The sequence below is a fragment of the Balaenoptera acutorostrata genome, chromosome 10, assembly GCF_949987535.1.
Source record: "Balaenoptera acutorostrata chromosome 10, mBalAcu1.1, whole genome shotgun sequence".
Taxonomy (NCBI): Eukaryota; Metazoa; Chordata; class Mammalia; order Artiodactyla; family Balaenopteridae; genus Balaenoptera; species Balaenoptera acutorostrata.
Genome location: NC_080073.1, coordinates 63,576,358 through 63,600,406, shown reverse-complemented (window position 1 = coordinate 63,600,406; position 24,049 = coordinate 63,576,358). Strand labels below are relative to the sequence as shown.

Genomic DNA, 24,049 nt, shown 5'->3' with positions numbered 1-24,049 from the left:
CAGCTTTTTAAGGTAACTGATACCTTCTTAGTAATTCTTATTTCCCACCCTAAATCTCTATAGTTATGACTTATGTTCAAAGGACGATGACCAATAGCTAAACCTCATTCCCTCTCTTGCTGTCCTATCTTTTTCATAGTATTTCCCACCATCTGATATTATTTACGTATTTATTATTTTATAATTATGAATTTATTACTTGTCTCTCCCCAGTGGAATGTGATATTCAAAACAGCAGGATATTTTTTCTGTTTTCTTCACTGCTATATTCCCTTAGCCTAGAAGAACACCCAACAAATATCTAGTATGTGAGTGGATGAATGAAATAATAGATAAATAAGCAAATATATAAATATTGAGTCCAACCAGTCACCAGTACCTAGGGCTCTAAAAATAATAGTAGAAACAGCCCTGCATTCATATAGATTACAATCAAAAGAAGACACAATGGGGCTTCCCTGGTGGCGCAGTGGTTGAGAATCTGCCTGCCAATGCAGGGGACGCGGGTTCGAGCCCTGGTCTGGGAAGATCCCATATGCCGCGGAGCAACTCGGCCCATGAGCCACAATTACTGAGCCTGCGCGTCTGGAGCCTGTGCTCGGCAACGAGAGGCCGCGATAGTGAGAGGCCCGTGCACCGCGATGAAAAGTGGCCCCCGCACCGCGATGAAGAGTGGCCCCCGCTTGCCACAACTAGAGAAAGCCCTCACACAGAAACGAAGACCCAACAAAGCCATACATACATACATACATACATAAATAAAAAGAATGTAAGCAGACAAGAATAGAATTAAAAAAAAAAAAAAAAGACACAATGTCGGCATGAATTGACCTTTAAAATCACAAGTGCTAGATGTGCCACCAAACAATTCCTTGAATAATTTAATTAAATATACAGATAGCATTCATATACATGTAATGATTATGCACATATTATTATTATTGTATATACTACCTATATAAAATATAATGTAATCAAGAGACGCATGACATAAACATGGAAAGATCCATATATGAGATTTACATAAGGGATGTGTTGAAGGAAAATGAAGTAGCTAATCCACTAAGCTTCGTCTAGGAAAACTTTATAGAAGAGATGAGTTTTAAATAACGTTTTATTAGAAAAAAGGAAGATAAACTGCCCAAGCAGTGGATGCAAATGGTCCACATTTTAATCTATCAGTGAGACGTTCAGAAGGTGTGTGTGGCGGGGGGGGGGGGGTTGTTTAATGGCAGCGGGGGACAGGGAGACCATAAGCAGTTTTGGTAAGGAACCAAGACTGAAGGGAAGTGAGTTCAGGTGGAAACTGTTCTCTCTAGAAGGATGTTTCATATACTTCATAATGAGGCCACTTCCTGTTATTCTTTATTCCAAGCTACATCATAGCCATTTCTTTGGCCTGTATCCTAATGTATCCCATTTTCCAGGTCCTTCATCTTCATGGCACTTGGCCCCCAAACCCCCACAGCTCTTAAAAGATTGAGTCCACAGTTGCTACCATGTTCAATTCAGAGTCTGAAAAGAGGAAAGCATAAGAAGCTTGTCTGCTGGGTCCTATTGTTCTATTACTAATTATCCACCCCCCGTCAAACTTACTCTGCAAGCCTAGTTCTCCTCCCTTTCCTCCTTCTCTCTACCACCATTCTGGAGGATTTTAGAATTTGAGAAGAGCATCTTTGCTGGGATAACACCTGAAGCTCAGTAACTGCGCCCCCCCACCCCACCCGGCTGTTTTCTGAGTTTACTCTCTTCTTCTGAATGAATTCCAGATCCTACATACTCCTAAAGTGTAGTATCCCAAACCAAATCCAACACTGCAAAAGCAGGACTGTAGTCTTCCATAATACATACATCACATATTACTAAGAAGACCAAAAATTGCATTAGCCTTTGAGGCCACACATTACATATGTTAATTCCTCTTTCGACAAGGTTAAATTTAAATACTGTCTCACAGACAAATATTCTGGTTGAATTTCAGTTTGTTAGAATGGCCATTCTCCAAGTTGACCAGAGCTTTTTGGATCGTCATGTCACCCCAAATGCCAAAATAAATTCCCAAAATGAAATCAAGAATCAAAAATTCTTGAAAATCATATTAAATCAATGAACATAGAGTATCGAATGCTCAAAAAAAGAACACTGGAAGAAACAGCAAGAGAAAATATTTAATTGTGGGGAAATTTTACTTTTCTAAAAATTAAAACCAAATTTGTAAACCAAATAAAGAGAAGAACTATTGACAACATCTATAGCAAAAGATTCATTATCTTAATGTATAAGAAGTGCATTAATTGAGATGCAAAATACAAGAAAGGACAGTTCACAAAGAGAACTCCCTCTGAATGCCAGACTTCTATCCTCAATCACCCACTTACAATTTCTACTTGAACATCTAACATAAAATTCTGATCTATCCAAAGGCAAACTCCTGACTCCCCTTCCCCGATTTTCTCTACCACATCTCACTGGAGTCACCCTTGACTGCTCTCTTGCAAACTCACATCTGATACATCAGTAAATCCTGGGGGCTCTAACTTGAAAATATCCCCAGAGTGTAGGCAATTCCCTTCCCCTCGCTCCTACCATCCTGACGCCAGTCACCTTCATCTCATTCCTGGATTATTTCAAGAGCCTCCTGTCCTCATCTCCCTGTTTTTGCCCTCATTGCCCTAACATCTATTTTCAACTCAGAAGTCAGAGTCATTTCTTTTACAAATAAGTTATGTCACATCACAGCTTTATTCAATACCCTCCCATGGCTCCTGAGTTCACTCCAATTGAAACCAAAGTCAAGTGGTCACAAGGGCCTGAAGGCTCTAGGAGGCCCCTCCTTCCTCCCACCTACCTTACACCTTCATCTCAAGTACCTGCCCCACCCCTCTATGTGTGGTTTGAGAAGGCCCTGTAACTTTGAAATTCCCCACCTGTGCTGACTACCACTTCTACAAGGTTTAATCCCACAGAGAAAGCGGGCCCCTTCTGGCATCTCTGGACCATCCAGGGGCACGCTGATGGGTGTGGGGATGGAGGGGGGCACTGCATCACTGAGGTTGACCTGTTGACCAGTGCACTCTTGTCTATTGGAAGTAGACATGAGTCAGTCTTCAGTCTTCAGCATGGTCAGTCTTCCTGAGTCAGTTCTTAAGGCCAATAAGGAAAATCATCTCCAAAATGCTGAAGCTTGGTCTAGCCCACCTTTCTCTCTTAACAAATATGACTTTAATGAAATCTTAGAAAATCAGCATTGGAGAGAACCTTCTTATTTTCCAGATGAAAAAACTGAGGCCCATAAAAGCAAACCAACTTTCAAAAGCAAAGAAGAGGGCAAAACAGCCCCAGATCTCTCCAACAACTAGCTGGGGCTTTGGGTTCAGGGAAGTACTTTCCTTCATGAAGAGTAATTAATGACGACAGAAAACAGAAAGAAATGAGCACCATAAAAATACAAACTTCTACAAAATCATAAAATAGTCCTATTATGTTTCCATAAATGGCCTTCTTTAAAAAAAAAAAATCAGTGTCATAGCAGTGCAGTGCCTTTAATAGCTGTACTACTCTGAAGTACCTAACAGGATATATAAATATTTCCTCTGCCTCTTTTTTGATAATGATAAAATAGTAAAATAGTAATATGCTCAGACACTGTGCTGAGAGAAGTTATTTAACTGATAGAGAAATTAGAAAGCAGTGGAAGGATTTGAAAATAGTTCTTTAATTTTGGTTGAAGGCATTTTCCTTATGAAAATTAGTATTTCTCCAGAGTGGAATAATTTCCTATTTAAAGCTTCAGTTGACTTGGCCTGGTCATGTGAAAAAGATTCAAATTACTGATTGAGGGGGGTTGCACAGAGCCAAATCCAAACAAAGCAGAATTCCCTTAGAATTGTTCCATCCAAGTTTCCTTGGCCAGATGGCTTCAATCACCAGCCAGAGGCCCCACCCACACTGCCCCACTCCTGCTGCACTGGCCCTGGACACACACTAATGACCCTCAGCTGTTCTGGCTCCCAGGCTCACTTTCTCTTCCTGCCTGGTCACCTAACCTCTTATCTCCTGCAGAGGGAAAAAGACAGGGGAAAGGGGAGATATTTAGGAGAAAAGTCATTCCTTTAGGTAAACAGGATTGGGGTAGTGTATCAGTTGCCCACTGCTGATGTAACAAATTACCTCAAACAGAGTGGCTTAACACAGCACATACTTATGTTTCCAGAGGTCAGAAGTTCATAATGGGTCTTAGGGAGCTAAATTCTTGGTGTCACTGGGAGGTTGAATTCCTTCCAGAGGCTCCAGGGGAGAATCTGTCCCTTCCCTTTCCCAGCTTCTAGAAGCTGCTTGCATTCCTTGGCTCGCAGCTGCTTCCCTCTCATCTCTGCTTCCATCACCTACCACATCTCCTTCTCTGACTGATACTACTGCCTCCCTCTGATCTCTGCTTCCATCACCCACCACACCTCCTTCTTTGACTGATACTCCTGCCTCCCTCTTATAAGAACCCTTGTGATGACACTGGGCCACTCAGATTAACCAAGAAAATGTCTTCATCTCAAAGTACCTTTTGCCATGTAAGGTACCATACATATTCACAGGGCTTGGAGTTAGGATGTGGACATTATTCTGTCTACTACAGTAGGTTTCTTCTTTCTCTAACATCAGATATTACCTAATAGCATCTAACATCTAATGTCAGATACTACAGAGCTATATCTATACATACACACACACAAAAACACAAATATGCATGTACTGAATGAGATGAGACAATGAGCCTACTATAGCTTAAATGAGAGTCACAGAGTATAATATCCATGATTATTGTATCAAGCTAATTATAACTAATTTCCAGTACTTCATTCGTGGCAAAAAGGGCAAACTAGAGCTGATAGCCTGTGGAAGGCACTCACCTCTCAATATTGCCTAGGACTTTGCACCACTAGAAAGACAAAAGCCTAAATAATTTGGCAGTGCTGTCAGGGGAGCTCCATGTCATCACCAGAGGCCAGCAGGTGACAAGTCGAAATGTGAAGTGTCTCTGCTTTGGAGTTGAGACAGCACTGCAGCTGCCAACAACAGAGAGAGCATGTCCCATGGAAGGGGTCTCCAGGCAGAGGGCTCATCTTCATAAAACCCATCCCCCTCAGTATGATCAGGGCAGAACTCCCCCAGGCCCTCAGGCAGTATCTTCAGCGGGATGAAGGGGTTGCAGTGAGGGAATTCACCAAGGTCACATGACACCTGCAGTTATCGCAAGAAAGGGATGGGTTATAAGAGAAACGACAAGGCAAGTGTTGGCACATAATGGGAGTTGAGGATAAAGGCAAAAGGGGGAGATGCTAGGTTTGGAATCTATTCATTTCATTCAACTCAAATAGAATCAATCTGATGATAAACTTCTTATCCTTGCACCTAACAATTTCTGTACTTTTTGGCTTGGCCCTCTAACCCCCATTTGAAGCTTTAACTGCCTAGACTCTTATCCAGGCCACAGTTTTCCTCTTGTGACTGGAACCAATGCCCTCTTACCTATCCAAGGATTTTCTTCCTGTAAATATCCCTTATCTCCCAAATCACCGAATTTTCCCCTTCTGCCTCATTTTCGTCATCATAAAAACATGTTCTAACATCTCCTATTGTTTCAAAAACCCCTTTATCCCACACTCTCCCCATGCTACTGCTCCAGTTCTCTGTTCCCCGTTACACCCCTCAGAAGTATCTATGTTCACTGTTACCATTTTATCTCCCACTGTCTCTCTTGAACCCATTGTTTCATCCTGCTTTTCCCTGAAACCCCATTTATCAAGGTCCCTAATGACCTCTATCAAGGAAATCCAATGGTCTAGGCACAGAGCTCATTTTTATCAACCTCATGGCAGCAGTGACACAATGAATGGCTCCCTTCTTCAAATGCATTCTGCACTTGGCTTCTGGGATTCCACACCCTCCCTGTGGTCCTCCTACTTCACTGACTATTCTTTCCCAAATTCCTCAGCTGGATCCTCCTCCTATTTTTCTCTGTAACAGAGCTCTAAGCTCAACTCCCTGCCCCCTTCTCTTCTCCTGTTATCTGTACTTACTCCCTGAATGATCTCATCGGCTCTGGCAGGCTTACATACATCCACATGCTACAGAGTCCTAACTGTGTGTTTTCATTCTCCAACACATTCCTGACTCAAGATTCCTGTTTCTAATATCCTAGGAGACACCTTCAGCAGATCCACAAATGCATTCTCGATGTCTCCCCAAAATACTTACATCTCTGCCAGTGTCGCCCAGCTCAGGAAATGGCACCACAATTCACTCGGCTGCCCAAGCTAAGATCCTCTGAGGCTTCCTTGGCACTTTCTCTCATGCCTCACATCTAACTTGACAGTGATTCTTCTCAGCTTCACATTAAAAAATACTCCAGACTCTGACCACTTCTCCCCTCTTCCAGCACATCGCCCTAATCCAGGCCACCCTTACTTCTCACTCAGAATGTTGAAATAACCTCCTCCATGGTCTCCTGCTCCCACTCTTGCCCCATGTGAATGAAAAATGCCACCTGCCCTATCAGTAAACAAAGGATGTTGCAGCCATCAAGCCGTCACATTACAACCACCCAGACTGTAATCCCTGAAGGAACTCAGGATAGAAACAGGATGCCCACCATCAAGCCCTCAGCCACTGCAGCCACCCCCAATGATGTACCCTGAGGAGACTCAGGGTGGGAAAACACAGGACACTGACCCCAGATAGCTGAGGGGCATATCAAAGGAATGATTTCAATGAGCCTGGACTCTTGCATTTTCCCATACATAGAAAAGCACTAAATCCCTTAACTTGAGATGTCTGGTTTTCTTTAATTAATGGTAATCTTTTGATGTTTGGACTCCCTGATCTTTGTTGCAAAAACCCCTATATATCCTGGCCCCTCCCTCACCTCTTCAGAGCAGTCCCTTAGAGCTCTCTGAGAGGCTGCCTTCCAGGCTTGAAGTCCTCAGAAAGTCCTCCAAATAAAACATAATTCTCAACTTTTAGGTTGTGCATTTTTTCAGTTGACACATATAATCTGCTGTCCACAGAATATTCATATTTATCTTTCTAAATAGTAAATCAGACCACGTCACTTCCTTTCTGCAGGCCCCCTCATGGATCCATCACATTTGGAGTGAATCCCACTGAGTCGGCTCAACAGCACCATCCCCATCTCCTGGCAGCTCCTCAGCTCCAAGCTGGCCACCACTTTGTCACCTCTTCAGACTCCTTTCTTTGACATCTCTCTCAGAGAGGCTCACCTGTATGTATATTTAACCCCTTTCCCATGCAACACGGGTGTGAAAGGCGCCAACACACTGTCACTTCGAAAGTTGGCTGTATTTTTTGTATTAAATTTGTCAGCAAACCTCTCTCAGGGACTGAACAAGCTCCCTTCTATCCTGATGGTTGGGGTGTTGGTGGTTTAACATGAGGCCTGTGGTTCTTTCGTGCCTTGAAAATTATTGACACACAGTATATAAACCTTCCCGTGCTTCATGGAAAGAGTTAACATGTTGTGATAAAGTCTCCCAGGAGATACCTTTTTTTGGCGACAATTATTTAACATTCAAAAGCTATTACCTCATGTTTATTTACTGTGATAAACAAGCTGACTTACCTGTAAAAATTTGCCTACGTTGCTTTAAAGTGGTTTTACTTTGTTTCCTTAATTCATAAATATCCCTAAAATTCTCTTGAACCTTAGAGGATATTTGTTTAAGTCAGATTATAAGTATACTCCAGTGCATATATTCTTAGGAAAATAACACCACCGTTGGAAAGATTTTTAACTTGAACACTTTAGGACACAAAGGGAAAAAAATCAAAGGATTTCTGAGCCCGTATATTCATTGATATTGAGAACTCACTGGGCAATTTTTTAATGTAGCAAAGATGTATGCAGTTGTGAAGATACCTAAAAGGAGACTAGAACACTACTTCCATTGACCAAGCTAGCCTTAACGTGGCCCTCAGCTTGACTAAACTTTAGCGGCCTTCATCCCAAGTCTACACCCCTGATCTCCCTTTTCCTACAGCATTTACTTTAGAAAACTGAAAATCAATCGTAAATTCTTTATCTGCCCCTTTGAGATGTAAATCTTTTAAAAAGCTTCTTGCCAGTTTTACAACCCAGGTCTTTCTCCAGGACCTGAGAGCCATCCCGTTGAAATGGAACCATTAAGGAAACAGCACCACAACACCCATTAAGGAAACAGAGGAGATGACCCTAACTTGGACAGGTGCCAAGTAGCAAACACAGATGGCCTAACCTTGAGGAAGACATTTGTCATGCTCAGGAATAACTCCATTTGCTCATCCCATTGATCAATCTCCCCTCAAAGTCCTCCAGTACTTTTCTCCCAGCTCACCCAGCCCTCAGGAGCCCTCCCTCCCCCTGTTTCAGCTGCGTGGAGTTAAGCCTCTCTCCCCTATTACAATAGTCTTGAGTAAAGTCTTCCCTGCCTGTTGAATTTCGCCCAGTGCAATGTTACATTGACCCTATAATCCCAGTACTGGAGATGACTAAGCTTTCAGTACTCACAGGCTTACCATCTTGACCAGGTTGTCCAGGGTATCCAGGGTTCCCAGGCTGTCCAGGGTCACCCTAGAGAGGAAAAAAAGTTCTCAGTCCAAAACAACCAACCACACTGATTCAGTCAGAGCCCATCAAGGTTCAAAGCCAATTCCATTATTTGCAGCTTTTTGTATATTGAAAAACAAACAAACAAAAAATAAACAAACAAAGATGGAAATCCCAAAATAGGGTTAGAAAAATGATATCATATCTACCTTAAAAATTAAAGGCTTTTTATTATGTAAAACTTTCAGGGATTTAATTCTGTGAGCACAACAGGTATAACAAGGGAAGTACTTTTCACTGATGTAAAACATCAGTATTTACAGCAAGAGACATTTTTAGAATTCTGAACAAACTGTGCAATGTCAGAACAACTATGGTTTCAACGACAGTAGTATTTCACTCAGAAATCTATAGATTTAATTCTATTCTAGATGTTACACTACAGATATCCATGACCTATGATATAATAATTCAATTGATAATTATTTTTTAATATGATATCGCTTATAGGTGGAATCTAAAATATGACACCAATGAACTTATCTATGAAACAGAAACAAACTCACAGATATAGATAGAGGACAGACTTGTGGTTGACAAGGGGAAAGGGGGTGGGGGAGGGATGGATTGGGAGTTTGGAATTAGCAGATGCAAACTATTAGATATAGAATGGATAAACAACAAGGTCCTACTGTATAGCACAGGGAACTATATTCAATATCTTGTAATAAACCATAATGGAAAAGAATATGAGTAAGAATGTGTATATATATGTGTGTGTATGTATATATATATGTTTAATTGAATCAGTTTGCTGTACAGCAGTAATTAACACAAAATTATAAATCAGCTATACTTCAATAAAAAACAAGAATCTCTACCTTAAAAAAAAAGGATTTTTTAAAAAAAACAGCCCATAGGCTATGTGATCTTCCATGTGGGACTCAAGTTTACAGCTGCACAACAGTTATTTCTTTTAGTCCAGTCAGTGTGTCTCTGCCTACATTTATAATCTCATTTTAACATAATGATAAACTTCTAGATTTGAATATTTTCATGAAAGCGAGGCCCAAGCCAAAGAACTCTGCACAACCCCCAGAGTCCCTGAGTACATTTCACACCTAAAAAAGGACCTTTGCCCTCACAAACCAGAGACCTTCAAGGCACATTATTCCATACAGCCTGGCAATGAGCCCAGGCCCAACGGTCAGTACTGATCAGTCAGATGGTCACCACCCATGAAAAAAGGCAATGAAAGCAACATTTTTTGTGAAGTGAGGGTGTTTTATCATTTAATTCTAAGAAATACTTCAAAAAATAATATGAGGGAATTCCCTGGTGGTCCAGTGGTTAGGATTCTGTGCTTTCACTGCCGAGGGTGCAGGTTCGATCCCTGGTCGGGGAACTAAGATCCCACAAGCTGTGGGGTGTAGCCAAAATAATAATAATAGTAGTAGTAACAATAAAAATAATAATAATATCATATCCATGTATTATGGAGTCCATGAGGTCCACATGGGTTATTTCCCCAAAAAACATCATGTCTCGGCCATCAGTATTGGTAAACTACTACAGACAGACAACTGATTTCAATTCAACAGTGCTTCATATCTACATCAAGAAATCATTCACACGTACCACAGTGATTATACATTAACTGAACACCAGTGCTAAGGGTATTTGCACAGAGCCAAATATGCTGATCTGAAATTCTACTTCAGGCTACTGGCGAGGGAGGTTTGTTCCTGAAACATAACAGGAAAAATGGAAAGAACTGTGTGAACTCTATCAAGGAACCAATGAAGAAAGGATGGGTTTTTCACCTACGATTGCCCAAGAGGTTTAGCCTGTGGAAAGGCTGAGAAGAAGGGAAATGCCATTTTTAAAAGAGATAGAAAAAGAATAGCTGTAAATCCAGGGAGAAAAATAACGCAGGAACATGTAATTTCTTGCTGAAGAGGTACAATTTGTAATTCTAATCCAAAGGCACCCAGTGTCAGCCAGACATTAAGGGAGCAGCATTCCTGTTCTCTAGGGTGTTAGATTTTTTTCTTCTTATTTTGAGAGGTTCCACACTAATTTCTGGCCTCCCTGCCATCTCTCTTTAAACATGTTCAGATTGGCCTCACTGCCTTTCAACAGATTCGATCTTTTTTTTTCTCCTGGGAAGACTCTTCCTTTTGCATTTGAGTTAATATAACAAAATTTCCAATCACTGCACCTTCCTTGTTACTGTATTTTCTCCTGATGTCTTTATCTACTGAAATGCTACAGCAGCTCCCATATCACTGATCATTTATTCATAACAAGAGTTTTCTCAAAATTTTCCCTTGATGGGTCTTCATTTATCATTTGGATTGAGACTCCTTGAAAACATGGTCAATATTTTCTCCTTTTTTGGACAATGCTGGGTACCAAGTAGAAGTTCAATAACTATTTGTTGACTATTTCCAATCAGATCCAACCTCCTGTTAATGACCTCTTTACTTGCAGAATATTAATTATCAGCAAAATCTAGGACATCAAAAGGATCTGAGAGGCTTTAACTTCTACGATGATGAGGCTGAAATAAAGTTTTGGCATGAGAAGAAACGGGATTTGTGTTTTTATGCTGCATAAAAGTACAAAATATACTTAACAATAATATTTTAAATGAATCAAAACTAAGTTTCCAAGAGAAAAAAATCACCCACAAGATAAATCCAATGTGACTTCTTAAGGAACAGGTCAACAGCCCCAAGAGGGAAAATAATCTCTTTTGCAGGTTCTATTATTTCTGGTAGGTTTTACTGGTTATTTTGACTATTGTCTTACTGGTTTATTTGCAAAAACTCGGGTAGGTTTGCCGTGGCTTCCATAAAATTGGAAGAATAAAGTAAAACCCTAACTGATTTTCGAAGAGAAGCCCAATTAGAATAAAAATTCAATTTTATTACTGTAATAAAATCTGACACCCAACTTTTACTGACTGTTTATTATATCCTAAGCACTGCTCTAAGAGATTTACATGTATTAAATTACTTAATCCTCACAATAACCCCACGAAGCAGGTAATTTTTACTGTTCCCATTTTACATATAAGAAAACTGAGACCCAGGAAGGTTAGGTAACTTGCCCAAGGTCACAAAGCAGCAGTAGAGATGAGAACTCAGCCAATTCAGCTCCAGATTCCATGCTCCTAAACACTGCTCTCTCTGCCCAAATCAAAATGCATACACTGATCAGAACCCAACCCAGGGAGAGCTAGAAAATTTAACATGGAAAAAATTTTCCAAATACATCAAATTAGACATATGACCTATAATTATATAACTGTGACTAAATTCTCAATCTGCTTTCTTCTAATTTAGTTCAAACATTTGCAATTTTAAAAAATAAGTATTCAGCTGAAAAGCAGTTCTTACTTATGATGAATTGATTTTGTGCCACAGGATTTCTGAGTTGCTGACAGGAATGGAAACATCATGGACTAAGTTAAAACATCCCTGCACATGGCCTTGCAAGTGTGCAAATATGAATAATTAAAGTGAGAAACAGTAATGCTTGCAAAAGTAAGCTAATATTTTAAGTTGCTCATCTAAAACAAATGTCTCCTAGGTCCAAATCCCATGTTTCCAAGCTCTCTTCTCAAAACCCTTGTGCCTTCAGACTAACTACTGGCCTCCACAAAAGTATCTGACCTAAGACCTATTCCTTTCTCGAAAACCAACCTCTTCCCTCCCTCAAAACTCAAACATTCTCTTCAGCTAGAAGGAATCCACTTGGTCTGGGAAAATTAACATAAAAATGTGAATGCCCAGTGGCTCCTGAAATTTCCCAAATGCTTTTGTATTTTAGACAGAGGCTACTTTGATAAGCCAAAGGAGTCTCTAATCAGAAGAATTATCAGGGTGAAACAAAGGGCATCAATACAGTTGTAGAAAGAATGGTATTTCAGAGAAAATAAGTTATTAAAAAATTGCTCCTTCCTAAAAAAGGGGGAAAAAATGCTTTCTTTCCACTTCTGCACTCATAGATCTAACATTTAAGATTAGATCAAATGTGGGGAGTTTGTCCCCATAAATGTTCCTCCAGCTATGAAGTGGGAGAAGAAGCTGCCATTTGCATGGATAGGTCTTTTGGAAGGGAGCTGTTTGTAAATTGGGAATTGCCTGGATCTTTCTCATAGAACAAAGGCATTCCACATAGGTTAATCAGGAGGAGGGGTGAATCTTATTTTTTCAATGTTAAATAAAAAAAAACATTATTATTAAGCACTGTGCTAGACAGTGGAATTCCAAAGGAGAATTTAGTTTGTATTAACCTTCATTGTGAAGTGTTTGCATATAAAAATCATTCCCAGAGAGTCATTAATTTAATCACTCCCTTTGACATTAAGGACACAGAATAAATAAGCCAGCCTCATACAGGGGCTCACAGCCCCGTGACAAATATATTTTTCTATGAATACTGAAGAGTTATAATGCCATGAAAAGTCCAAGTATGGGATACCATAGTTAATTTAACCTGGTTTTGCAATAGGCATGTCATATTTGTTGGAAATTGAGAGAACTTGAAGCAGATGACCGACTTTATCTTAGAATAAGCACTTACCCACCTATCCACACACAAATTTCTCCTCTGTTTCAGTTTTATAACCAAACTCTCAGCTCCAAGAACCCGATTTCTGGCTAATGGGAAGACTAGATTCTCCTGCACAGGTAGGTCTGCTTGATGGAAATCTGTAAAACTTTCCAAAGAGCATCTCACAAAAACAGCCAATACGTCTCAGTTGGATCTATAGTAAAATCGATTCATCTGTTTTAGTTCTGATTCCGTTGAACTAATTAAAACTCCATCAATTTCCCAGGCCAGAAATTCTCTAAAGGAAGAACAATTCAGGGTGTTGCTAGGGATTCTGTTTTTCACTTGCAGGTCCCTGATGTGAATAAGGAACCACCTCCAGGGGAAAGAGCCCTAAAAGGATGGAAGAGTGTGTGTGTGTCCTGTCCTCCTGCCAGATTTTCTGAAGAAAATGGAAAGCAGATTCAGAAGACACGCCAACTGGAAGATCTGTGGAAAACTGCAATTTCACTTAAAGTAGTAGGTGGCAGTGGGGCTAGATGATGACTAAGAAAAGAGAATGAAAATGAGGAACACATGAAACTTGGAAATACTGAAAATCAGAGGCTTTCCCAGATAAGACAAAGGGTGTGCTAAAAATTTGCTATAGAAACATACAGGCATGAAAATTGGTGTCACTTCAAGATGCCTAATGGACCACTAATGATGAATCAGGAAACATGAAAGGCATCAGGTGCCCCCCACCCAGAAGTGGACAGCCCCTTAGAGCCCCTGGGGGTGGCCTGAGGGGCTGGAAGGTCCTCTGGGCTTAGAGAAGTCAGATGTCATGGGATTCTGATCTCTTGTAGATCAAATCATTTCTATGTATAACAACCCAAGTTGAATAAGCTGTATAACTATGTTTCAAAAGATAGTCTGCTGGTAGGTCACACCATGCTGCCTTGCAAGGTAAATTCTCCCAGAAACATCTTATAGGTATTTTTCCTTTGTATCAGGCATCCTAAATAACACGGTTACTTTAACAGAAGAACCCTTGGATTAACTTTCCTAAAGGCAATCTAAAAATTGTTCACGGTAGTAAATTGATTATAATGGAATGAAGTCAAGTTCCAAGCCAGACAGATTTACTTTGAATGAAGTATTGAATGTATTCTTTTATTTCTTTTTTTTTTTTTTAAGATTTGTTTTTTGATGTGGACCATTTTTTTTTTTTTGAAGTCTTTATTGAATTTGTTACAATAGTGCTTCTGTTTTATGTTTTTGGTTTTTTGGCCCCAAGGCATATGGGATCTTCGCTCCCTGACCAGGGATCAAACCTACACCCCTATATTGGAAGGCGAAGTCTCAACCACTGGACCGCCAGGGAAATCCCATTCTTTTATTTCTTAAATTGCATTTCTTTCTTGATTTTAACAGCTAGGTTTGAAGTAGGTCATGAACTATCACCTGAAAATAGATGGAGAAACATGCACAAAAGTCAGGAAGAATCCCACTCTCAGATTATCAGTCTAAAAACTATACATTTTTAGTTGTGATGATTAAAACTCTGAGAAAATTCCATCTAAATGAACATTACAACTCATATTTAACAAAATTTATTATGGTCACTTCAAGTAATAGATGATCAATACACGAAACATTCTTTCTGGCTAGGAAGTCATACTTGCTTTCAAGTTAGACATTATTTTTATCTAGATGATATTTTTAAATAATATTAAATAAACAAGATTTATCTATAGTGGACAAACCACTTAACATCTCAGTATCTTAGGCTGTGTCTAAGTGATGCCACGATTAGTATCAACATACTTTAAAAATATTAGTCATTCATATTTAATAACACAGAAACATACTCAGAGTATTTGTTATGTTAAAAAGTGACTAGTTATAAAATAGTATGCACATCATGGTGACAATCATATACAAATGTGTACACAGATGAATATGTAAGTTTTCTTATATATACACACACAAATAACACATATACACACAAATAATATATATACAGATACACACACAAATAAATATGTAAATGTAACTGGGAGATATGCATGTATGAATATGACTAAAAGTAATTATTACATGATTAAGTAAAATAAATCAATACACATGTACACACATATACACACTTGCCTCTCTTTGTAGAACTGGACATCAAACACAACATTCAAACCAATTTAAAATTGTTTACTTCATTTTTCTATCTGAAAATCATTTTGACAGAATAAGCATTTAGACATTTAAGAATTTAGAACATATTTTAACAAATGACCTTTCTTCATTTTTTACCAGGTTGTAAGGAGGTATCATTCTTGGGATACAGTAGTGGTATTAGGGGAAAAAACAAACAGACAAACAAGCAAACAAACTAATAACACTCCCTCACTTTACGTGATATCAGTTTTAGGTTCAAAGGCAATTACAGATTAGAATCACTTTTTTAAAAAATCACTAAAACTCACATTTTAAACTATTCTAAGGTATTAGGCAGAAATTTCACAACAGAGACAATGGTGATTAGGAATTCGGTGCCTACTCAGCTCTTATTTGTGTATTTTATCAAAAGTAGCATGTTAGGTATTACTCACTTTGGGGCCTTGTAGTCCTGGTTTTCCTGGAGGACAAATACAGGGAGCTGCCGTTGAACCTACATCACTGGGACCATTGAGGCACTAAAAGACAAAAATGGAGATAAAGGCACACGGCAAGACACATACATATGTGCACATGAGCCTGTGTATGTCTGTATGTGTGTGTGAAATGATAAAGATATCTTATATTTACTGTCCAATTTTATTTAGCCCAATCCAATAAGAAATTCAGAATCACAAAAAAGCTATGAATACTAGATACATTCAAACTACATAAAAATGGGTTCTATTTATCTAACATACTTACAGTTGTTGGAAGGAAGCTAAACAGTCCCACAATGCAAATATTACCTTAAGGAGAATAATAGTATCCAAGCCTACCTCACCGTTCTGAAAGAAAAACAACAACAAATATGTTTTAAGACATGTTTCTAATTAAATTTCTAAATTATCTTCCTAATTTACAGATATTTCCTTGTCCAGGGTAGAGATAAATGAAGTATCAAAACCAGCAAGAGCTAAAACATTTGCTTGCAACGATCCTAAAAAATTACCTATTTATGCTATTCCTACATTTATGATAGGATAAAGGAAGGAAATTAGCAATGATGGAGAGTGTGCTTGGTATAACGGCCACACAGGAACAAAAATACCTCAAGGTGGGGTTTATACGCTCTCTTGAACTTTCTGGGAATCACTTAACCAGAGAGAAAGCCAAAACACATCTAAGCAAGTCACAAACTGCATGCATTCAATTTTATGCAATTTACTTTAGAAAAGCTTCTTACTAAGCAATCTATTTCTTACTGAATGACATACAATTTTAAAATAGGTTAATAATCTTTCCAAACAATAACAGATTAGATCAGAAAATGAGAAGGTGGGAATGAAGATGAAAAGGGTAAACAAGCCTGAAGAAGTCATACCTGAGAGTGAGGAAGGAGCCATAAAAACACAGAAAAGTGGATGTGAGAACACAGAATCTAGAATCTCACTCTGTGCTTCTATTATATGGGGGGTCATAGTCATGGCATAACATCAATGGAGAAATAGCAATAAATCAAGTATGTACAATGGACTCCCAAAATGAAATAACTTTTAATGCTTTTAGGAGAGATTTATATTCCAAGTTATAAGTATCTAAAATAAACATTATAGTGTTAAAAGAGATTTATTTTCCAAATTATAAGTATATAAAATAAAAGTTACAGTGTTTAAACAATTACTTAAGTAGAAAATCCAGAATGAATCATTTCTAGAAGCTTCCATCTTTGATTTTATTACAGATCCTTCAAATGTGCTGCTCTACATCCTCAAATTTTCAGAATATGGATCCATAATTTATTCAGTTTGATAGGAAATAAGAAAATGATGACAGCATGACTATACAAATGAAAAGAACCACGTAGGGCTCAAATATGACTGGAAATCCACATTGTCAAAAAGTTTTACAACATTTTACCTTATTTTCACTAGCAATAATATACTGTTTCTTGCCCAGGGGAAAAGGGATTGATCTCACACACACACACACACACACACACACACACACTCACACACGTATATGATCAGAGTCTATAACATTTTAGCTTATAATCTTTTTCTTCCTAACGCATTAATGAAGATAGCTAAATAAATAGAAATTTGCTTATATCCTAGAATTATTAGAAAATCCTGCTTGGGTGGCAACAACAACAAAAAGAAAAATTTATATTCATTATGGTTTGAGAAAACGTGCTAGTAAACAGGAAAATGAATAATTTTCCACTCTTCAGAATTGTGTCACATGAGGTATTTCACCCACACATTTAATAAAGTATAGAAATGTATTTTACATACTGGACATTCAGACAACGAATTCTATGTTTCTGTAGAGCAGGTCTATCCCTGCTTCACTTGCGTAGTGGAACAATCAATCTGAGATGAGAAAATATTTCCTGTGGTCTTCCATTTACACTTGTACAAGCATATATTATAATTTTATGTCAATTATGAACCTCAAAATATGTTTTAATCAGTGTCATTTTATTTTCATTGACAATGAAGAAACAAATTAACTCTATATGTTAAATTAAAGCTCGTATATTATTTGCGTTTTATTTCTTGCTTTGAAAGTACTGAAGCAACACTTAGGAAAAGATAACCCATCCTACTCACAAATCCAGGAATCTCACATGCTGTCTCCCGGTTGTTCTGCTCTGGGTCACAGTAGATTCGTAACTTCTGGACATCAAACTAGAAACATAAAACCAATCAAGTTAAAGTTGAGGCCCAAGCAAATTGTTTTATAAAAGCAACTCAGATACACAGAAGCAGCCAGTGTAGTTAGCAATCATGTAAGATATAGATCGAAACACTTAGCTTCGTTAACAATAAAAATACAATAAGCAATAAACATACAAAATTTAAATACTTAACATACAGTATAAAGACGTGAAGCAACAAAACTCCTAAGAAAAACTTCCCTAGCACCAAAAACAAACCTCTGACTTCTTTGGGAAACCCAGTGGGGCTTTTGTAGTATCCTTCTATTAAGAGCTCATCTAGACAGCATTTCCTAGACAACTTAAAAGCTTTCCCAGGCTTTCTGTGTTTACCCTACATCTCTTCACATCCCTGACTGCATAGAGTCAGCTCAAGAAACCATCTTTAGTTTCAGAGATTTAGTTCTTGGCACAGAGTATTGTGTGATGAGTAAGCCCAGCACCTGTCACTATTTAAATATTTACTACAATTTGACGTGTGACATTAATACATAGAGACCACATATGTAATCCTACATTTGAATATGACACGGTCTTCCCTTAATAGAAACAGAGTAGGAAAGACATACCTTTTCAAATAAAGGATTTTTCAAGAAATGGCTATCTTTTACATACACACTTCTCAACCCGCACACAGATACTCTAGTTTAAAGAGATACCAAAAAAGTCAACGTTTTGTTTATGAAGAACACTGACATGCATTAATCTAATTTTATCCTCACAGCTGCAAAGAAATTTTTATAACCCCCACTCACAGCCCTAATCCTTTCCCAAATTCATGATATATTCTATGCTTCTCCTGGGAAATATGAAATTGATGGTTCATAAGAACATAGAATTCTACCCTGCACCTAGGGGAACAAATTTCTAAGAATTATTATATTAAGTTTGATTTTTCATTTTCACACACACACACAAACACACAATTTCACTAATGAATTGACTACATTTTCATTAAGTCTCTTAAAGGAATTAAGTTAAATACAGTTAAATGGAGTAAATACTATCACCAAAGCTCCATTTTATATAATATGAAAAGCAGATCATTTTTATCCACCTGAACGGTTTCTTCTTTCCCAGAGTATTTTCCAATTTGGGTTTGCCCACTGATGAACATCCCTAAAACTGGATGTAAGGGCTTGCTTTCAATTTGTTGATCATCAATATACAGAGTTACATCTTGTTCGGTTACTAAGAGACGAATTTGATGCCAGCCTTCATCAAATAATGTCTGTAGGAAGAAAATACAGCAGATTCATAAATAGAGCTCCAAACAATCTTTTCGTTTCTTTGTTTCTATTCTGTTGTCATCAAGTGTAAATCCACACCACACAGATTGATCGTACCATATTCTAACTCACCCTGACCCAAGCTGGGTCTCAAAGGCCAACCAGCAATTATTTTAATCCCTAGCTGCATTTCCATTTCACATCCCAAAGTGGCTGTAGCAAAGTATTTACTGAAACAACTCCCTCAAGGTCACAGATAAGTTCCTAGTGTCCCAATCCAAGTGGTTTCTTTCATTCCCTCATTTTATTTACTTCATGGCAACTGTGGACCCTGTAACTAGTCCGTCCGCATTGATGGTCTCACTCAGCTTCCGTGATTCAAACCATCTTGGTCACCTTCATTCCTTCTTCTCCAACTGTCCATTCTCTATCTCTTTGAGGGCTCATCTTCCTCAACCTGCCTTTTAATGAGGGCATTCCCCACAGGCCTGTCCTTGACCTTTTCCATTCTCCCCTTGATGATCTCATTCATTCCGACAGTTCAGTTATAACTTTTATGGAATATCTCCCATATCCACATTGACAGCCTGGACCTCTTTCTCACATATGGTACCTATAATTCTAACATTGGCTAGAATAATTTTGCCAGGAGTTTCACAATCTGTCTGACAGAGTATGTAACAAAATGAACTTGAACTATCCCCCAAACTTTCTTCCTCTCCTGATTTCCCTAGGATAATAGTATCCTCAGCTTCTAAACCATACAAGTGCCTTTACCTCTTTCCCCTTCCCTCAGTTGCCATAACAAATAGATGCAAAATTCTATCAAGGATGTGTCTGAAACACGACTCAAATTCACTTCTCCATTGCCATTCTCATTGCCATAATTTAGGCTCATAGATGTCCTGCTTTATTTGAATAATGTTCAAACACATCTCAATCCCTACCACTTCCCTCTCCAAGCCAACCTTCTTACCTCTACTAGAATTAATATTATTAATTTCTGTATTCCTAGGACTTAGTCCAATTCCAGGAAAGAGTCAAAAGTATTCTTTACGAAAGAAGAAGGGAAAGAAGGAGAGGAGAGAGCTACTTTGACCATGACACGCCTGTGATCAAGACCTTTTGATGGAATCCCGTCATCCACTGATTAAAATGCAAAACCCTTTGTATGGTTCCCACATCCATGCAAACTGAGCTTATACCTTTCTAGCTTTTGCTTTCATGTATCTTATACTCCAAACACAGGGGGCACCACGTTCTATTCTCTAAATAAAAACCTGCATTTCACTACACATGACTACTCAATAATGAAACATTGACTTCCGTGTCCTTCTCTCTCTCCATCAAAATCCTGTACATCCTTCAAAGTCCATTCCAAAAACCATCTCATTTATGAAGACTGGCCCACATTTTGTATTAGAATCCACTTTTCCTTACACAGTCCACTAACTTTTCATACTTCTATTAGATACCAGAAGCACTGAATATCCCATTATAAATAAATTCCTTGAAGATTAGAAACATGCCTTATTCATTTGTCATTCCTTACACACAATGTGTCGTTTCTAGCACATTGCCTTTAATGAAAATGGTAGACAACAATTTTTTTTTAATTTATTCTGCTTACCAAATGAAGAAATTGAATAAATGCATAATTTCATGTACAGCCTTGTATATTTCCTAAATTATATAATGTATGATTTGACTATCATAATTACAGTAATAATCAAAATGTAACTGTTTTTATCATGGCATCTATATTCTGAACACATTTGACTTGAAAAATATACTTTTAGTTTATGAATTTTATTAAATATATGCTCCTTTTGGGAATATAAACTGTCCTCCAAATAAATGTGAATTCTGTACATATTTCCTACCTGTATTTAATGTTCTGACAAATATGAATTTATCTCAATATTCTGTAGGACATGGCAGTACAAAATAGACCAACACAGACCTTGAAAGTGACCAGACCTAAATTAAATTCCTGATGTCACCACTTACTAGCCATGTTACTTGGAAAGAGAATTTAATATCCTTGAACTTTGGTTTTTTGTCTTTGAAATGAGAGCAATAGCTTCTTCCCTGGGTGATTATTATAATTAAATGTTCCTGGCACCTAGAAGCAGGCACTCAAAAATGTTAGTTCCTGCACCCCTTAATCTCATATGAATTAAAAAACAAATTTTCACTAAAAATAGAGTTGCCATATATGATCCAGCAATCCCACTCCTGGACATATATCTGGACAAAACTATAATTCAAAAAGATACATGCAACCCTATGTTCCTAGCAGCACTATTTACAATAGCCAAGACATGGATGCAACCTAAATATCCATCGACAGATGAATGATAAAGAAGATATGGTACATATATACAATAGAATATTACTCAGCCATAAAAAAGAACAAAATAATGCCATTTGCAGCAACATGGATGGACCTAGAGATAGAGATTATCATACTAAGTGAACTAAATAAGACAGAAAAGGACAAATATCATACGATATCACTCATATGTGGAATCTAAAATATGACACAAATGAACTTATCTATGAAACAGAAACAGACTCACAGACACAGAACAGAACTGTGGTTGCCAAGGGGAAAGGGGGGTGGGAGAGGGATGGGCTGTGAGTTTGGGATTAGTAAATACAAACTATTATGTATAGAATGGATAAACAACAAGGTCCTACTGTATAGCACAGGGAACTGTATTCAATATCCTGTGATAAACCACAATGGAATAGAATATGAAAAAGAATACATATATATATATGTATAACTGAATCAGTTTTCTGTACAGCAGAAATTAACACCACATTGTAAATCAACTCTACTTCAATTAAAAAAGAAACAAATATTCTTCCTTTGTTCCTTTTAGTCAGTGAGGCAAAATTAAAATATGAAATAAATATTTTTTGTCAGGTTCAAATTATGGCTCTCCTCTTCCAAAACACACAAGCCTGATGGTCATTCCCCATGAATACCATAATCATACCCAAGCATCTTTACCTTAACTCGAGGGTCAGCAAAGTTGACCAGTTGTGAGCCATTAATGATGCTGGTTGTTGTAAATAATAAGGTTTTATCCACTCCATTTAAGGTAACTGCTATTTGTGGCCTTCCATCAATGGTTAAAATTCTCCATAAATCCCACACTTTCTTGACCTTAAATCTCTGAGTGGAGACAAATACATATGATGGAGGAAGACCTTCTGGGAAAACGTTGCTGGAAAAAGAAGAACATGTATGAGCTTAAAGAATTCTCAACATGTCTACAGAAACATCAAGAAAACGCTGTATCAACACATAACGTTTACCTTGTGAGTTCTGATAAATCAACTTTTGATGTCACTTCATATCCTTTTATCTTTGTTGGTGAAAGCTGAATTCTTTTCTTAGCCTTTTTCTTTACACCCAAGCCTAAAAGAATATCAAATCCCTTCTCATCACGAGCTGCCACTGGAATTCGTGTTGGACAGACAGATTCTATAAAGCAAAAGCAAAAGGGGTAGAAGTTGAATTATCATGTGTTACTTCAACAAAAAGAAAATCAAGGGAGGAATATTAAAGAACATAGAATTATAAAATTTCTATATGCACACAAATGTATGTAAATGTATTTCTGAGAAAACATGCGGGAGTGTATTTGGTATTTGAGAATGAAGTCTCAATTGCCTTCTTTCTCCCTAAAGGGGGATGAAAGAAAACAGAAATGTAAAAGGCACATTTGTTCATGGATTGTTTTAAGGGCAACACTATGCTGAAATTTACACTTCACTATTTTGAATATGAGGCAACCTAACACCTGGCCAGTAGGAGAGGGCTGGAGCAGGATTCGTGATTCTCATCCAAGATTTGCTGGTAGTCACGCACACTTGGATAATGCTCTTAAATTTCTTGGATCTAGGAGATGAATTCTGATTGCTTTCTTGCATTCCCAGGATTTGAGGGGTAAAAAATGTGTGTTGTTCCCAATATCCTTTCCAGTTCTAGCAGTTTATAATCCTACAGTTCAAATATCTTGGTTCTCTCACTCTGGAAAAAACTTAACTGTAGGTCTTTTCTGTTCGTGGAAATTCTTCAAATGAGCCTATTATCTCATCTATGATTAATCAGATTATATATTATATTAATCACATTTATAAATGAATAAAGACTTTTTCCTTAAGAAGAAGCATTAAGGTTTGCATTATACAGTCATTTTTTTAAATTTAATTTTATTTTTTTATACAGCAGGTTCTTATTAGTTATACAGTCATTTATATAAATTATAAAAATGTGATATTCTTTTCAATTCTCTGGGAAACCAGTGTCTCAAATTATGTGGAAAATTTTGTTTGGTTGCAATGCTATTAAACTGTTATACTGTAAGAATGTTGCAATATTTTCAGATTCTTCCAAAGCCGTCGTATAACATACACATTGAGCCTAACAGCTTATATTTTATAGAGCAGCTAAGAGAATAAAACAACAAACTCCACTAAATGTACTTTAAGATAATCACTCTCTTACAAAACGTTAAGAAAAGGGGAAAGTATCATATTTATAAAACAGTAAAAAGTAAGGAGATGAATTTTATTAGCCCAATAATACTGTCATAACTTGTACCATAGAATATTAGAAATTAAATAAAGGTTTGATATAAATAAAATTAGCTGTATTCCTGGGAAGGGAGGGGCATTTTCCTCTTCAGGTCTGAGGATGCTGAGTTTTTGTTTGTTTGTTTGTTTGTTTTTTAAGTAGCTTTACTGAGGTAAATTGATACTCAGGAAACTAAAGTTTACCATCTGATT

General features: G+C 37.7%; 1 protein-coding gene across 1 annotated transcript in view; it reads right to left on the bottom strand.

The window, feature by feature from the left end:
- The window catches only part of COL21A1 (collagen type XXI alpha 1 chain), a 185,367-nt gene that overhangs the window by 90,958 nt on the left and 70,360 nt on the right, over positions 1-24,049 (bottom strand). The window contains exons 4-10 of the mRNA XM_057555093.1: positions 22,574-22,742; positions 22,266-22,482; positions 19,072-19,245; positions 17,908-17,985; positions 16,132-16,140; positions 15,748-15,831; positions 8,558-8,620 (exon numbers count right to left, since the gene is read on the bottom strand). Coding sequence (XP_057411076.1) covers positions 8,558-8,620; positions 15,748-15,831; positions 16,132-16,140; positions 17,908-17,985; positions 19,072-19,245; positions 22,266-22,482; positions 22,574-22,742 — 794 coding nt within the window. The remainder of the gene's footprint in view (positions 1-8,557; positions 8,621-15,747; positions 15,832-16,131; positions 16,141-17,907; positions 17,986-19,071; positions 19,246-22,265; positions 22,483-22,573; positions 22,743-24,049) is intronic.